Source organism: Castor canadensis, chromosome 10 (genome assembly GCF_047511655.1).
Source record: "Castor canadensis chromosome 10, mCasCan1.hap1v2, whole genome shotgun sequence".
NCBI lineage: Eukaryota > Metazoa > Chordata > Mammalia > Rodentia > Castoridae > Castor > Castor canadensis.
Genome location: NC_133395.1, coordinates 64,624,514 through 64,641,997, shown reverse-complemented (window position 1 = coordinate 64,641,997; position 17,484 = coordinate 64,624,514). Strand labels below are relative to the sequence as shown.

Below are 17,484 nucleotides of genomic sequence, written 5' to 3'. Positions count from 1 at the left end.
GCTTAAGACAATCAAACCAAGCAACATTAACTTGTAACAGCTAGGGGTTAAGGGTAAATTAAGCTTAGCAAGAACGACTACTTATGAAATGAAGTATCTTACAGCAGGCTGAATGCCATGTTGTTTTTAATTTTCTCTTCATTGTACATGTGGGTTTAAAGGGAAATGTTGCCTGTTGTTGGGCCCACTGAGTTTAGGACATGGAAGTGCTGCTGTTCCATTGCTTCACTCAGAGGCAGACTTCACAGCTGCTTTATCAGTGAGGACATATCCTCAGAGGCCAAGGGCTACTTGCAGGTACCAGCTCTCAGGTACCACAATGGCTGGAGCACAGATCTCATGGTTCCAAGTGTGGCAGTACATAAATCTGAGAGAGTGGTAGCCATGGCATTGGTAAGACTGAGGTGTCACACTGATGCAGGCTGTGGGAAGGTGAGGCCTAGGAGAGACATTCAAGTGCATCTCAGTCACCCTTTCTGCTCTCTGATATCCTCCACCCAGCCCATCAAGCTCGGGGAACCCTCCTCTGTCCTTATTTGAGGAATATTGGAATATTGCCTGGCTTCCTAATGTAATCGGGATGGTATTGGTTATGAAAGAATCTGTCCTATGTTGACTTAGATGCTCTTTCTCCCACTATAAGTTTTAATTTTTATGTGAGAGTCCCAGTCTCAGCATGCTGAGGCCCTGTCTGTATTTGTGCTAAGATATTTCCTGACAGTTTTCCCTGACAGTTCATATAGAATATCAAAGACTTAATGATCACGTCAAAGTGGTGGCAAAAGTGCTTGAGGTAATCCACGAGGAGAGCACAGTTGAGGTGTAGCCAGCTGGGCTACAGTGGAAGCCACACTTCCAGATACTGAGGGGCTGTCTGTAGCCTCAGTGGGAAGCAGCCTGGCCTGGGAATCTGAGGCCTCAACTCTCCATCCAGCTCTTGTCAGTAGTGCTGGAGCTTCGGGTAAAGTATTTAATCTGTGACTTTCACTGTTCTCCTGCATGAATGAAAGTTCCAGACCATGAAAGTATTTAGGATTATTTAACTAAAAAATTCTCAGTTTATACAAAGCCCGCTGCCTTTGTAGGGACAGATGTCACCAGGCTGTATATCCTCAGGCTGGTGGTGCAGTCTGTCAGCAGAGGTGGCGCTGAACCTCCAAGCTGAGCTTGTGGACCAGGTTGGGTAAAGAGTTCATGAGAGGAGAACCCACTACAGTCTCCGGAGGCACTTTGAGACTCACTTTCTAATTTCCAGATCAGGAAATGCTTCTGGCCGATGCACGTTTTAACAAGTACCTTCTCTCTTCCTCCCCACCCTTCTCTTTTAATTTCAAGGAAATTGGCTTTCATGCTTCCCTGGCCCAGAGAAGGCCCAGCGCTCACCACTTGGACCACAAGATGGAAATAAAGCAGTAGGTAGAACACAAAAGATAACTGTACCCTACTAAGTGTCTGTCTCCCTCCCTGCCAGCTCAGTGGCTCAAGCTGTGCACATGCCTTCGTGCTCATCTAATCCCCTGTCACACCTAGCTTCCCATGGTGTCCTCCGCCTGGGTCAGTGTCTTTACCCTGGTAATGTGAGCCCTCTGAAACAGTGCTGTCTGGGGGAAGTTTCTACAGTGATGGCAGTGTGCTGTGTCTGCTCTGCCCAGTATGGTAGCTACTAGTAATGAGGCTAGTGAGCACTTGCAATGCAGCTGATGTGCATGTGGAATAAAAAATTTAAATTTCACATAATTTTAATTAGTTTAAATAGTCATCTGTAACTGGTGGCTAACAGATTGGGCAGGGTTTAAATGGAAAGGGTGAAGGAAGAGAGCTTGTAAAAAGTTCAGCTTTTCCTTTTACAATGTTTTCATACTTTATCTGCCTATGTTCTAGAACTAGGATTTGAGGACAGGCATCTGGGGTAAGGGAAAAGAGAACAGCCTGGGAGGGGCTGTGAGTATAGCTCAGTGGTGCAGCCCATGCTTAGCATGCACTAGGCCTTAGGTTTGATGCCAGAACTGCAAAAAGAAAGAAAGTGGGAGACCTGGGTTCACTCATTGTCACTATTGTTTCAGGTGGTCGCTTATTCTTTTAATAAACTTAAAGCCTGCTGTTGTGTGCAGGACATTGTGACACAGTGGGATGAACTGAGCATTATCCCTGCCTCAGAAAGGCTCCTGATATGACTGGGACAGTAGTAAATGACAGTGACAGCAATAGCTTAAGTGGATTCTGGAAGGTCTAGGAAGCCTTCAAACAGGAGATCCTGGATCTGAGCCTCAGGAGTGGAAGTGTGCCTGGCTGAAGGAGTTGATGGGGGTAAGGGGTCCTTCTAGGGTCTTCAAGGATATCTGTGGTTTGGTCCGATTGGTGTGTCTCAGGCAGATGAGGGATTGGCAGCTGAGGATCTGGAAAGCTACTAGGTCTGATGCTCTAGGGCCTTGCACAGGAGCCCAAGCATAGAAGACTTTGGTCTCATAGGCTCCTGGTTTCCATGCCCTGTTTAGGGTGCCTTAACTTGGACGTGCTTTACATTAAGGTCCCACAACTACTAAGTTGAAATTTCATGTGTGCTGCAGCTAACACAAGGCCACAGCTGTCACCTGTGCTCCATCCCCTGATTTCAGACTTTTGTGCTTATCAACAGCCTCACTGTTCTCACTGACTGTATTTTATGTGTATGTTTAAAAACTGAATGTGAGGCAGGTGTGGGGATACCAACCTGTAATCCCAGCACTTAGAAGCAGAGGCAGGAAACCAGCCTAGGTTGCATAGTGAGACCCTGTCTGAAAAGCTGAAAAAATAAAAACTGAATGTGTAAGTAAGCTCACATTTTATTAGTATAAAATACTATTTTTGTCTGTTTTTTTTTCCTTTGGAGGTCTATATAAGATTACATTTTGAAAGAAAAGAGCTGTAGCTAGCCATAGACGGGGGACAGTGAACTCTTTGGGGCTAGATTCTCAGCTTCTGGACCTCAGTTGCCTCACCTATAAATTGGAGTCACGGGTCAGCTATATGAGGTAGGGCTGGGCCTCAGAACCTTCTGCCCATCCCTGTGCTGTTTATCTTTTTGACTATCCCTTGGAAGTCAGTGTTGGAGGGAGCCTTGCTTTTGTTTTAGCCCTTGATGTTCTGTCCCAGATGTGTGACAAAGCCAAATCTTAAACCAAGTCCTGGGGGGAAATAGGGGAGTGGGGGGACACTCCCGTAATGTAGGTGCCGAGTGGTATCTAATGCATGTATGTGGCTGCTCTGCCCTCCAGGTGGAAGAAATCTTTCCTGTGCAGCCTGGTGTTTGGCATTCCTGTTATGGGCTTAATGATCTACATGCTAATCCCCAGCCACGAGCCCCACGAGGCCATGGTCCTGGACCACAATATCATCCCAGGACTATCCATTCTCAATCTTGTCTTCTTTATCTTGTGTACCTTTGTCCAGGTGAGTATTTGGGAGCTGGGCAAACCTCTGCCCTCTGCACTCGTGCATGGCCAGTGTCTTCCCTTTTAGGCCAAACACAGTCCTTTGGGTTGACTTCATGAAACTCCATAGAATAGCTGCCCCTCCCCATAAAAGTGAACCTGTGTATTCCTAATTTTTTTATTTTTTGTGACACTGGGGATGGAACCCAGCATGCTAAGCAAGCAATCCACCACTGAGCCATGTGTCCAAATTTGCTTAATTTACCTTTGGTATTAGAAGCAGCAGGCAAGTGCCCTTGGAGCTCATGCTTCTCCTGAGTGTTCTATCTTGAACAGCAAAGATGTGGTCCTTTTCTTTGAGTAAATTTTTTTTCCATACTGGGGATTGATCTCAGGGCCTCAAGCTTGCTAGGCAAGTACTCTACCACGTGAGCCACGCCACCAGCCTTTGAGTAAATTATTGTTTAACAGAGACAGTGTGGTGAAATGTCTACTGTGGTGGTGACATTAAAGACCCAGTCAGGTCTCTGATGGGAAGTGTGCTCTTTGCATGTATTTTGAAATATAAAACCAAACTCCTGAGTTAATGTTGGAATGTTAGGACTGCTTGGGGGCAAACATTTGTAGGCTGAATTTGTTTTTCCTGTATTTTCTTTTTAATTGCTAATGTACTTTATGCTTATTAGAAACAATTCCAGCCATTCGGAAATATTAGTGCAATCCTGTTGCCCAGTGTTACTGCGCATCATTAGGAGGTAGGCAGGTGTCTCTCCAGGTCCCACGTATGTTGAGAGGACACATACTTGCATGCATGTGTTACATATGCATGTCCATCTGATTCACACAGATGCATGTTAATAGAAGCAGGATCATATAAAACGCTGACATATACTGACTTTTTCACTTAACCACATATCATGAACATTTTTTTAGGGGGTGGTTAGTCCTGGGGCTTGAACTCAGAGGTTCATGCTTGCAAAGTAGGCACTCTGCTACTTGAACCACACCTCCAGTGCGTTTTGCTCTGGTTATTTTGGAGAAGGCAAACTATTTGCCCAGCCTAGCCTCAAACCACATCCTCCCAATCTAGCCTCCCAAGTAGCTAGAGTTACAGATGTGAGCCACCAGCACCCAGCTGTGGACATGTTTTATATTGGTTGTTTATACATATGGTGCCTTCTCTTTAGCAATTGTGTAACCCTACCCACCATACAAATGAACCATGTTTTTTCACCGTTTCTACCATTCTATTGGAGGATGTTTATGTTGTATGCTTTGGGTTTTAAGTTTTTCATGATCTTGATCACCCATCTTTGAGGCCAGTATTCCTCTGAATCAGAAAGTATGTTTAATTGGGAGCCCAAGGCCGAAGATCTCAAGTTTGAGACCAATTTGGGCTCAAACCCTGCCTCAAAAAAGAAAAAAGTGGAAGATGTTGGGGGAGTGTCTCAAGTGGTACAGTGCCTGCTTAGGAAGATCAAAGCCCCGAGTTCAAACAGTACCACTTAAAAAAAAGAAAAAACCCGAAAGTATGTTTCATCAGTATCAATCACTATGGACAAAGTGATGTCAGATTTGCACACAAACCTGGAATATTTGCCATCCCAAAGGGCCCTGGTCCTACCATTGATCACAGAACTCTGTCCTACTTGTCGGCAACCTTCACTGTCCTTGTCTTTCAGTTCCTTGGTGGATGGTACTTCTATGTTCAGGCCTACAAGTCTCTGAAACACAAGTCAGCCAACATGGATGTGCTCATCGTGTTGGCCACAACCATTGCCTATGCCTACTCCCTCGTCATCCTGGTGGTCGCTATTGCAGAGAAGGCTGAGAAGAGCCCAGTGACCTTCTTTGACACACCCCCCATGCTCTTCGTCTTTATTGCCCTGGGGCGGTGGCTGGAACACGTGGCCAAGGTCAGTAATACAAATCTCAGTCCGCCTGAGCCTGGGGTGGAGAATTACTCATTACACACGATTTAGAGAAAGTCTTAAAGAAATCTGAAACCTCCATATAATTAGGTGCTGTGGCCACTAATCTCCAAATTGGTTGCTACTTCTGAAATCCCAGCTAATCTGGTTAATTATTAAAACCGTTGTTCAGGTTGTATTGTGCAATGGAAAGAACCCTCAACTTCAGGTCTGGGCCCACCTGGTCTCTTAGTGCCTACCTGAGTGGAGAGCTCTTGGTGTAGAAACCATCCTTCCACCTCAGGGTCAGGGCATTTTAATGCCCCACTTTGCACCCAGCATTGTAACGGGTCCTGTAAATTGGGACTTGGACTGTGAAGGAAATGACATTGAAGCTAAAAGATAATAGCCATTGGGCAAACTGGGAATTGTTTTCCATCTGAAATGGAACTGCGAGAACTGCATTGGTGGCCCAGGTTGTGTGTTCAGTGCAGTGGTGACTGTGTGGCTGTCTGGGTCACACCCATCCCTGCAGAGCCTTTGTTGTGTGGCTGTGTTGGAGCCTCTTCCCACAGCTGCTCTTCACACTAACACCTCCCACAGCTCTGTGGCAGACAGTATACCACAGCTCTCATTTCACACACTGCTTATTTCCTAGAGCAAAACCTCAGAGGCCCTTGCCAAACTCATGTCTCTCCAAGCCACAGAAGCTACAGTTGTGACCCTCGGTGAGGACAACTTAATCATCAGGTGGGTTGTGTTCGTCAGTAGAACTTGAGGTGGATTTATATCGCCTGTGTAAATGCAGCAAGCACCCATTGTGTAATGATGTCGCACTGGACCTTAAAAGGGTGGGTGAGGACACCCTCATTCCATTACATAAAGCAGGCATTGAGGAGCCTCTCTGATCCCGTCCCTGCACAGCAAGCAGAGGTGCTCCTGTCTTCCTTTTCTATTTCTCCTTACTTTATCCTGTTTTGCTAAATAAATCCTAGCTAAAATAAATAAATAAACAAATCAGGCATTTAGGTGAATGAACAAGCAAGAGTTGGAGGTGGTGTGTGGATGCTAAGATGGCAAATGAGAGGTACAGATGATTGGTATTCTGGGAACTAGAAGAGGAAGGCTGGTATTAGTTGAAGAAGACTTCGCAAAGAACATGCACTATGAACCGAGCCTTCCCTGCAAGATATGGAGGATTCAGACAGGCAGAGAGAGAAGGGCTTCAACTTACCAAAGAATAAAATGGGAGTAGTATTTATCATCCTCATAAGGTTGCCTGATACTAAAAATAATTGTTAGTGGCATTGTTGCTGGAAACCAGGTGGGTGGTGCATAACTGTAATCCCAGCACGTGGGAGGTGAGACCCTGTCTTGGAAGAAAAAAAGGGGCCATATCATTACTGTGGAAAGTAATATAACATTTCCTGCTTGTCAGTACTCCTCTAATCTCTTTGTATTTAGTCTGTCACCCCTCCCCCAGGAGAAAAAGCTTTCTAAGGAAGAGACTGTTGTTACACAAGGATAAAATAATGGGATTAGACCCAGGCCATTGGATCCAGAGTACTTTCTTAACATTTCCATACACTGACTCTTCTTTTTTTTGTTGGTGGGGAGGGGATTTTTGAGATGGGGTCTTGCTGTGTAGCCCAGGCTGGCTCGAGCTCTCAATCCTTCTGCCTCCAGATTCCTAAGTTCTAGGATCACAGGTGTGCACCATCATACCTGGCTGCATAAACTGACTCTTAAAACATACTTAGTAATATGGAAGTTTTTACAAAGTAAGACTTCTGTATTGGTTAGCCTCTCTTCTGTATTGTGGACAATGGTTGTTTCAGGCCTTCCTCACATTTCTGAAGTCGTTCTGCTGAAAACAGAAGGCTTGTGATGGAAAGCCTACCAGTTCCCTCCCATCACCCTACTTGGCCAGCCTTTTCACAGCACAATGGATGAGGGGTGCCTCCCCCAGGGCCTCTGTTCAGGAGCCACCCTTTACCATGCCTCTTTGCTCTCCAATGTCTCCGTCTTTCTCATTCTCACTATCCAGGACGATGTAGATCCAGACTCTTGCTTGTCCCTCACCCATTCATCTCACTGTCACCAGTACCAGTGTACCTAGTTGTGTCCTCTGGGGACTGGCCCTTGAGGGCTATCCTGGGCTAGTGGAGTACAGGCCCCCAGGAGTCTCTGCGAGTAAATGAACCTGTGAGAGTGAAGTCACTGCAGCTGACTGTTGCCCAGCAGCAGTTGTTTTTTTTTTTCAGGATGCTGGCTTTTTTGGGAGTGAGGAGGTGCTGAGGGTTGAACCCAGGGCCTCACACATGCTAAGCACATGTTGTACTGCTGGGCTTCTAGCCCCTGGGTACTGGCTTTTAGAGATTAGGTCCCTTACTGTGTACCAAGCACACTATTCAGTACTTTACACAGATAGTCTAACATAGTACTGGTGACGCTCCTGGGAGGAAGGTACTGTCACCACCCCCATTTTTGTGGAGAATCTAAAGCTCAGTGAGGTAAGTAACTTGGCCTAAGTCCGTGGCTGGCATGTGGCAGAGCTGAGATTGGGGTCCTGGAGGCACAGGGCCACCCTCTAGGCCACTATGCCACACTGTGTCCCAGTGGAGGAATCCTATGTGACTTCCTGGTTCACCTGGACTTCAGTGGCTTCTTTTTTTCCTCTTATACATGAATGGCCTGGACGTTTCTGAGAATTAGAACCATGGGGAGCAAAGCCGCTGCACTTGCTTTCACTTACTGAGCCTCCATCCACCCTACTGGCCTCTGCGCTCAGGCTGAAGCACTTACGCACCTGCTGTAGTTGCTCACAGCTGCTCCTATGATCGAACTTGGGGTGATGGCCAGCTTTGCTGGAGGGTGTAAGCTACTGAGATGCCAAGGGAATATGGCCTACACCTGCCATAACTTGGTTCTTTTGCAGTGATGGTGATTCATTTTTTTGGCTGTGGACACACTGTGGGCCTGACTACTCCCATTGTAACAGGGTGATACCATGTTTTAAACCAGGGGGGATTAGAAGACCAGAGGTTGTTCTGGCTTTGCCTCAGACAGGCTGTGTGCTTAGATTGTGTCCATTAACACTGCTGTCACACAGTTTAGGTCACTTCTTCCACTCCTCCTGTCAGGATGCTCCAAGCCCACAGTCACACTCTACTCTCCTAGGGCCATGGCCACTCCCTCTGCCACCAGACCCCTCTGAGGAGCAACTGTGCTACAACATGAGGCAAAACAAGTCCCTAGTTCCATCCTGCAAGGCCCTCCCACCTCAGCCTCTGCTTATAAGTCCTTGGTGCCTGCTGATAGCCTCCAAATTTTCCTGTACCAGCTGGCTCCTGTCAGTGAGGCTGAGGCCTTTTCTTCCCTCTGTCCCTTGCCAGGACACCTGTCCTTTCTCTTTTCCGTGAGTCTTGGATGGAGGGGCACTTACAAGCTTGACCACCTGGCACATTGTAATGTCTTTGCTGCAGATGCTTAGTCCTGTGGGCCTTCTTCCCTCTCCTTCCTTAACTGAGGCCAATCCCTGGGAGTCAGTGTTGGCCCTTTTGTCTTCATGTATTTCTGATTCCCTCCGGGACACGGCATCTCTCCCATATCTTCAGGTACCAGTTGTGTGGAGCCCATTCTCAAACCTCCCTCCAGACCCCAGGACCACCTCCTGAGCTTTCTCTCAGGAGCCCACAGGGCTCACATCCTGCCTGTCCTCGCCTTGCCTCCTTGCTCTCCTCCAGTGCTGCCTCTTCCCCAGTATCAGCACACAGCTCCAGGGCAGAGTCTAGGTCTCCGGTTCCTTCACTTCCCTCATTCAGACATCTGGCCTCCAGCCTCCTGGTCCTCACTTCTCCATCTCCAGGGCCGTCATCACTACCTCCACGCTTGTTCAGAACACCCCCGTGTCTCCCTGAAGCACTGTGGCAGCCCTCCATTGGCTGCCTCCTTCCATATACCACATTCACACCAATGAGCTTTCTGAAGGCACAGACCTTATTGTACTGCTCGGTAGCAGAAAGTCTTTCAGTGGTTCCCTGCCTTCTTAGGATAAAGGCGCAGTCCTCAACATAACAGTGAGACTCAGCCTCTGCCTATGTACTTCTCAAGCTCAGCTCCCATGTGTTACTCAGTGTGAAGCAGTAGAGTCATCCTTTAGTGTCCATGGGGACTATTCCAGGACCCCTGCAAGACACCAAATCTACCAGTGCTCGAGTCCCTTATGTAAAATTGAGTGGTATTTGCATACACCAGTGCCCTGCTGTACACTTTCAATCATCTCTTACTGAGTTAGAATACCCAATACACTGTAAATACCATGTAAGTAGTTGTTATACCATATTGTTTAGGGAACTATGAGAAGAAAAAAATATGTACATATTCAATACAGGCATAATTTTTCTTCCCAATTTTTTTTTTGTGTGTGTGTGCTTGTGTGTGTTGCTGGGGATAGAACCCAAGTCTTGATGCATACCAGGCAAATGCTTCACCACTAAGCTACACACTCAGCCCTGTGAGGTTTGATGTGAGGTTGGTTGAGTCTATGGGTGTAGAACCCTAAAATACAGAGGATCAGCTGTATAATGTGACTAGTCTGATAATCTGACCTGACCTGGTGACACATCAAGAGCAGAGCTGCTGTGAGTTGCCATGTGTGACCTGAGTGCTGTCTGTTACAGAGAGGAGCAGGTGCCCATGGAGCTGGTACAGCGGGGCGATATCATTAAGGTCGTGCCTGGGGGCAAGTTCCCAGTGGATGGGAAAGTCCTGGAAGGCAATACCATGGCTGACGAGTCCCTCATCACAGGTTAGGTGACTTGTTCTGTGTTCCCTTCAGCAGGTTTCACAGCATTTGCCAGCTACGTGATACTGAGTAGGGCTGAACAAGTGACCGTTGTCTCTTCTCCACCTTAGGAGAGGCCATGCCTGTCACCAAGAAACCTGGGAGCATGGTGATTGCTGGGTCAATAAATGCACATGGCTCTGTGCTCATTAAAGCCACCCATGTGGGCAATGACACCACTTTGGCTCAGATTGTGAAGTTGGTGGAAGAGGCACAGATGTCAAAGGTAACAAAGAAACTTAAAGGCACTGTGTAATCCCTCACTCAAGAGGCCCATAGATCCAGCAGTTAGGTGGGTGTTGAGTAGAGACTGTCTAGTAACCATGGCAATAAGGACCTGGGTTCCCACCCACTCAGGCTTGTGGCACTTTGTCTTCGTAGTTGTAATATCCCATGGTCTTGATGTTTTATTTTCCTAGGCACCCATTCAGCAGCTGGCTGACCGGTTTAGTGGATATTTTGTCCCATTTATCATCATCATTTCAACTTTGACGTTGGTGGTATGGATTGTAATCGGTTTTATCGATTTTGGTGTTGTTCAGAAATACTTTCCTGTAAGTTGAACGCCTTGGCAGTATGGTTGTTGTGTTTTAAATAATCTACTGCCATGACTTCTATTCTTTTGTGTCTTAGATTCACTGGGCTTTAATTATCCATTACATTTTATTTGTTTCCTTCACTTTGACAACAAAATCTAGGTCAGGGTAGCACACTCAGTCACTCTCCTGCTGCAGGGTTTTATTTCTACTCAGATAATTTTCACAAACATCAAGTCAGCTTTCAGTTATAATGCTTAAAACATTTACAAAATGCAGTATTGAATATTTCTGAGGTTATAAAGCTTATGTCTTCAAAGATAGGTCACTCCAAAATTTTGATGACATGATATTATTTAATTGGTCTTAAGAAAACATGTATATTTTGCCATCTATATCTACCAGTACTCTGTTTACCCTCCCACCTTCCCAAGCTATAATACTTCTCAGTGTTAATGAAAGATTGTATACCAATCGAGGCAGAGCTTTTTAATAATTAAGTATTTACTGAACATTATAGGCAGTGGAATATACATTTTTGAGTTTAAAACGTGGGCAAAGTGTATTAACTTAGGAAATGTTATTTTATTAAACTTCACAAAAACAATATGGAAAATACAGTTCATCCTCAAAAACTGTCAGTTTGAGAAACAAGACCTATATACATCCTTGATTCTCAGGGACAGCTGGCAATATCTGAAGACACTTGTGGTTTTCATGAATGGGGCGCCACTTGCATCTAGTACACAGGTCCAGGATGGGCCCCCCAAAACAAAACTGTCAATAGTGCTGGGATTGAGAAGCCCGTAAAAAGCTCCTGACCCACAGAGAGTATTGGATGACTGCCCAATAAGTGGAACCATGTTTTACGTTGTCTCTGACCTCCTTCAGTCTAGTGCTGTTTTACCTTTAGAGCCATAGAATAAGAAACCTCAAATATAGAATGGATATTTTTTTTCTTTTTAAAAAATGTACACCCATAGATAAAGGTCTACCAGATATTCTTAGGGTGCACGTCTCTTACTAAGATGTCATTTCCTCCCTCAGTTTTCCTATCTTGGAAAAGGTCCAACTTAAGCACTTTCTGACATCCAAGGAGAGCTGAGTGCTTTTAACAGCAACCTGTGAATGTATTCCTAGCATTGCCAGTGGTACTCATGGCACCTGACTGCCTAAAACTTCTGATTTGGGGACAACAGCTCATTGGCATGTGGCCGTGGGAAAACTCAGTTCTACACAAGTTAGAATGTGTGGCTCTCTGCTGTTCCATGATTTTCTGTCTTGCTTTGACTTCTTTTATTTTATCTGCCAAATCAGGGCAGATGCTGGCAAATGAGATACTGCATGTTCCTTTCAGATACTGTCATCTCTAAGCTGCACAAGCGTCATTTGTAGGGAAGGGTTCACGTTAACTTCCAGAGGTCCACCATGTCACCAGAATGCCAGGTGTTATTTTGATAAGAATGGCTGTGTTTAAAAAAAAAAATCACATCATCTTTATTTCTTAAAAAAATCACATATCTTAAGCAGTGTGTTCCTGTACCTAACTACATTGTTTCTATGAAAATTAAATGACGCTTATAATATACCTTATTTTAGAATCCTACCTTTCAAAAATCAAAGAATAAAGTGTAGGTAGAAGGTAGAGATTGTGGCCTTTGTCCTTGCTTTAGCAAATGTGCATTTCACTGTAATTAAGTGAATGTACTGTATTGGTCACCACAGCCACTTTGATTAATACACTAAGATTGAGAGCAGAGGCAAGGCAAGGAAACTGTTAAGTTGGAGGCCAGCCTGGGCTACATAGCGAGACCCTGTCTCCAGAAAAAAAAAAAAAAAAAGAGAGAAAGAAAAGAAACCAAACAAAATTTTTAAAAAATCTACAAAGTACACCCAATATTTTGTTTTAGGTTTACAAGGAAAACAGTAACAAAAAATACACAGAAGAAAATAAAGATGGTTCCAAATCCCATCCCTAAAAGTAACCATTTTTTTTGCCCCTTGACAAACATCTTTCCAGTATTATTGAAAGGCTGTGTCCAGATATGGACAAAGAAATTTGTATGAATAAAATCAGGGCGTTTGCCTTTCTGCATTTGTTTTTTAAACTCTGCTATGTCATTGATATCTTCCCATATCGATAAGATATTTGTCATTCTAGCAATTGCCCAAGATCCCATTATGCTCACAATTTAACTGATTAATCCCCTTTTGGTTGTTTCCAGTGTTTGTCATTATAAAAATAATTCACGGTGATAAATAGCCCTGTATCTTTTCCCATTTGTACGATTATCTCCTTAAGACCCATTCATTGGAGACCCATTTTTAATTAGTGTATATTAATCGTTTGAAGGGGTTTCATTGTGACATTTTCATACATTCATATAATATACTCTGGAGACCCATTTTTAAGCTTTCATAATAATGTTGACAAAAATATAATGATACATAGCTGTAATTTCTTAGATCCCTCTCCTATGCCTGCGTCATACTACCTATGATGTATGTGTTTGGATGTATATGGGTATTGCCTCATTCAATCCTTATAACCACTTGTGAGCTGAGTTTTGTCTCTGTTTTGTATTAGGTGGAACTAAAGTGTAGAGAGGTGACGTTAGCATCAGGCAGGATATGATCTACATGGTCCAACTCCTGGCTCTGCTCCCGTCTTGCCTCTTTGAGGGAAGCCTGTAGGATCAAGAGGGATGTGGAGCAGTGAAGGGATTAATTCTGTGACACCAGAGCTACACAGAGTGCAATCATGTTTCCTACACTCAGCTCCCTGAGCACTCCCACTGCCCCGCTGAAATGTTCTTATATGAGAATTCTGTGAGGTTCCTTCCTCATTGAACTCTCCTCCTGCCTGTCTCTTTCCTTTTCAGAACCCCAATAAGCACATCTCACAGACCGAGGTCATCATCCGGTTCGCCTTCCAGACATCCATCACTGTGCTGTGCATCGCCTGCCCCTGCTCCCTGGGGTTGGCCACACCCACAGCGGTCATGGTGGGCACCGGGGTGGCTGCCCAGCATGGCATCCTCATCAAGGGAGGCAAACCTCTGGAGATGGCACACAAGGTGGGTCCTCAGCCCGCCTCACTATGAGGGGTGGGCTAGCATTTTTTAAAGAGACCTAATGACCATAGTATCTATTTTCTATTTCTTATTAAGAGAAAAGCCTGAGGGCAGCAGTGTTAAGTAAAGTAGAAAGCCAAGATTGACTGGGAATAACAAGGGCAAGAGCAGCAGTGGTTAGTGCTCAGATAATAATGGCTGATGAATATTCATAAGATCCTTGTGGTAGATGCCTTTTATTTCCATTTTACGGATGTGGAAACTGCAGGAGAGGGAGGTTAGGTAAGCTTTCCAGAGGCCTATGGCTGTCAGGTGGGTGATTGTTCACTCCCAAATAGTCAGGCTCCAGCAGAAAATATGCCAGCTTAATCCATGTAATTAGTGGCAGAGTCCTATGACATTGTGGGTGGAATAATGAGCAACAGTGTATATGACACTCTTCCTTTTAACTGGGCATGGTGGCACACCCTAAAGCCCCAGCACTCAGGAAGCTAATGCAGGAGGACCAGGAATTCTGGCTGGCCTGTCCTTCATAAATAAACCCTGTCTTTCCCAACATACCAGCCCCTGATCCTCCACACCTCTATTTCTTCATTCAGACACTTACTACATGTGGGCCCTGTTCCAGGTCTGACGATAATCATGGTTCCCAGCTTCCAAGGAGCGTACAGTGTAGTGGGAGAGACAGATACTGAATGGGTAAATAACAAATGCCAGGCATTTTGAGTGTGTGGGATGCCATGAGGAAGTGTAACAGGGCCTGCCTTATTAGGGGTATTGGGGTGGTACCAGTGGTCAGGAAGGAGACAGGGGTAAAACTACCATCAGCCACATGTGTTGGATTTACAACTGGCTGTGGCTGCTTGTTATTATGGCCATAGAGACACCCTTTCCTCTCTTGAACTTGGGAGTGTAGGGATTTTATTCTAGGCACGCCCTTGCACTTAGACAGATAGGAGAAAAAAGTGGCTGGGTTGGGCAGACAGCAGGGAATGGAACAGGAGGTCCCCAGGCCTGACTTCTGACCTGGCATGAGAAAGTCTGTGGATGGTATCACAGAGGCCATGCCACACCATCGCCTATACAGCTTTGGACATTTCCAGCTGTACCCAGGGTGAGTCACCATGTGTGGGATTCATCATAGTAGTAGTTGTTACCTCCAGGTTAAGGAGCATTGCTCCCTGCCTGGGGCAGGTTGGGTGAAGCTCCGCCTCAAGATCTGTGGGTTGTGAAAGCCCCTTCCCTCCCTGAGATGTGGTTGTCTTTGGCAGATAAAGACGGTGATGTTTGACAAAACCGGCACCATTACCCACGGGGTTCCCAGAGTCATGCGGGTCCTGCTGCTCTCGGATGTGACTGCGTTGTCCCTCAGGAAGGTTCTGGCTGTAGTGGGCACTGCGGAGGCCAGCAGTGAGCATCCCCTGGGCGTGGCAGTCACCAAATACTGCAAAGAGGTATGCAGACCTAGGTGTTGCTGCATTGTCTCTTTCCTGGTCCTGGTCCTCCCCTCCTCACCAGACTCCTGCCCTCTTAGCTGTCCCAGAGTGGGCCTCATTGTGGTAGACAGGACTCACAGTTGGCCCTGTCACAGTTCCAGGTTACCACAAAAGCAGTTCAATGCCATTGTCATTTATTGAGCATGTGTGTGGCACGAGCTCCAGATGAAGTGACCTCTACCCTCTGGGACCTCATAGTCTGAGCAGGGGAAGATGGGTGGTCTAGAAACTCCACCATCCTTTGTGAGGCTAGTGTGAGGGGACACAAATACAAAATTGGCCTGCTCGGGGGAGGAACCAGTGGAGGTGAGCTGAAAGGCCCAAGTGTTCTCGGCACAGCTCATGGGGAACCATTGCACTTCTCATTCTCTCCAGACAAGTCCTGTTTCATGTTTGTTTTCAGTTGAGTATAGGATGCTGTCTGACAATTTTAAAAAGACCTGAGCAAATCTATTGTCATAAATGTAGAGGGGATATAGGGACACCTTGGGAAAACTGACTACATCCTGGACTTCCTGGACAGAGCATCTTCCAGAAACCCCACTGCATGTTTTGCTCCTCATGTGGGCTCAACACACCACAATTCACACCCACCCTCTGACAGGTCAGGAAGAAGGGTGCCCCTCAGTGGCTCTTCCACTTGCTGTTCTGCCTTCCTTTCCTATCTCCCCTGCCGTCCTTCCAGGGTCTGACACATGGGGAGTTATGATAGCCTCCCACCCACCACTTACTTATTCCATCATTTCTATGAGATTACTTGTAGCATAGAAATACCTTTCTGTAATTTTAGGTGTCTGATATGAACTGCCTTTCCTCTTTCTAGTCTGCAGCCTGTCTGCTGTCGTGAGGCATCACCCCAGAAGGGTTTAGGCTGCTTAACCTGCTTAAACTTAACCAGGTTAAGTTTGATAAGTAATATTTGTATCCAATGAGAGAAAAGTACTTGCTGGGTTAACAATTGATTTACTAACCTTTGCCTTTGATTCCACTCCCCTTCCCTCTTCCTCTCACTGCCCTCATCTGGGCCTCTATCCTGCTCCTCTCTGGCTGTGGCCCCTCTCCTGCCTTCCTGCTGCCATAGGAACTTGGAACAGAGACCCTGGGATATTGCACGGACTTCCAGGCAGTGCCAGGCTGTGGAATCGGCTGCAAAGTCAGCAACGTGGAAGGCATCGTGGCCCACAGCGAGCACCTGCTGAATGAGCAGGCCAGTCACCTGAAGGGGGTTGGCAGCCTTCCCACAGGAAAAGGTATCGCTGGCCTTTGTCTCAGCTGCTGGATCTGTTGGTGACTGGGCCCAGCTGGGTCAAAGTGGAGGCGAGCCAAACCACAGAGAGCTCCATGCCAGGTCCGCCTGCTGGGATTTCCCCTGCTGTATAGACAGGTGGTTTGTGGCTGGCGCCCTGTGCCTCCTTCCCCAGGAAAGCCTGGAGTTTCTCTCTTGTGTGCTTTGATGCATCTAAATCTTTTTGTGTGTGTGTGTGGAGGGAGTTATTTTGAGATGGGGTCTTGCTGTGTTGCTAGACTGGTTTCCCAACTCATGGATCCAACTAATCTTCCAACCCCAGCCTCTCAGGAAGCTGAGACTATAGGCATGTGCTACCAGGCCCAACTTGATGCCTCTAAATTTTGATGCTTATGGTAGACCAAAGTGGTATATGACTTAGACACACAGAGTAGTGCTCACTACAAAGGAAACTTTGAGTCTCCTCTTTCTTTCTCCAAATTATTTTGCTTCTCATAAGCCTCAAGATGAGAAGACAGTTGAGGCTTTCATGTTTTTTGCCCATATGGTGAACTCTGATGGGACATGTAGTATTTACAGAGCTGACAGAAAGTCAGGGAAGCAGATGAAATGGCTTGCCCAAACCAAGAAGGGACACTGTTCAGAGTGGCAGCTGCCTTTCTTAATCTAAGGATGGTTTGCCAGCTGTAACCTTGAGCCAGTGGGAGCACCCAGTGCCCCCAAAACCCATGTCTAGTGTTTTTCCTTAATGTTGGTAGTTAAATCTTGATTTAGGTGATGTTGTTAGAAGTCACCTCCCACCTTCTAGCAGTTAAAACCCTATGGTGACATTTCTGTTAGAGCATCCAGGGACTGGTCAGTAGAGCAGCGCCTCAGGCACGGCCACAAAATATTACAGGGTGACAAGTGAAAGGCCCAGCTGCCCTTTCTGGAGACATATCATAGAAACAGACTTCCCTGATTGTT

General features: G+C 46.0%; 1 protein-coding gene across 7 annotated transcripts in view; it reads left to right on the top strand.

Moving 5' to 3' along the window:
• Positions 1–17,484, top strand: part of Atp7b (ATPase copper transporting beta) — an 88,756-nt gene that overhangs the window by 56,296 nt on the left and 14,976 nt on the right. For all 7 annotated transcript variants that reach the window (XR_012436246.1, XR_012436247.1, XM_074043459.1 and 4 more), the window contains 10 exons: positions 1,336–1,412; positions 3,255–3,429; positions 5,093–5,326; positions 5,979–6,070; positions 10,003–10,130; positions 10,238–10,392; positions 10,586–10,720; positions 13,585–13,779; positions 15,048–15,230; positions 16,354–16,522. Coding sequence is in view for 5 of the 7 variants with exons in the window: in XM_074043459.1 (XP_073899560.1) it covers positions 1,336–1,412; positions 3,255–3,429; positions 5,093–5,326; positions 5,979–6,070; positions 10,003–10,130; positions 10,238–10,392; positions 10,586–10,720; positions 13,585–13,779; positions 15,048–15,230; positions 16,354–16,522 (1,543 nt within the window). In the remaining 2 variants the exon portion in view is untranslated. The remainder of the gene's footprint in view (positions 1–1,335; positions 1,413–3,254; positions 3,430–5,092; positions 5,327–5,978; positions 6,071–10,002; positions 10,131–10,237; positions 10,393–10,585; positions 10,721–13,584; positions 13,780–15,047; positions 15,231–16,353; positions 16,523–17,484) is intronic.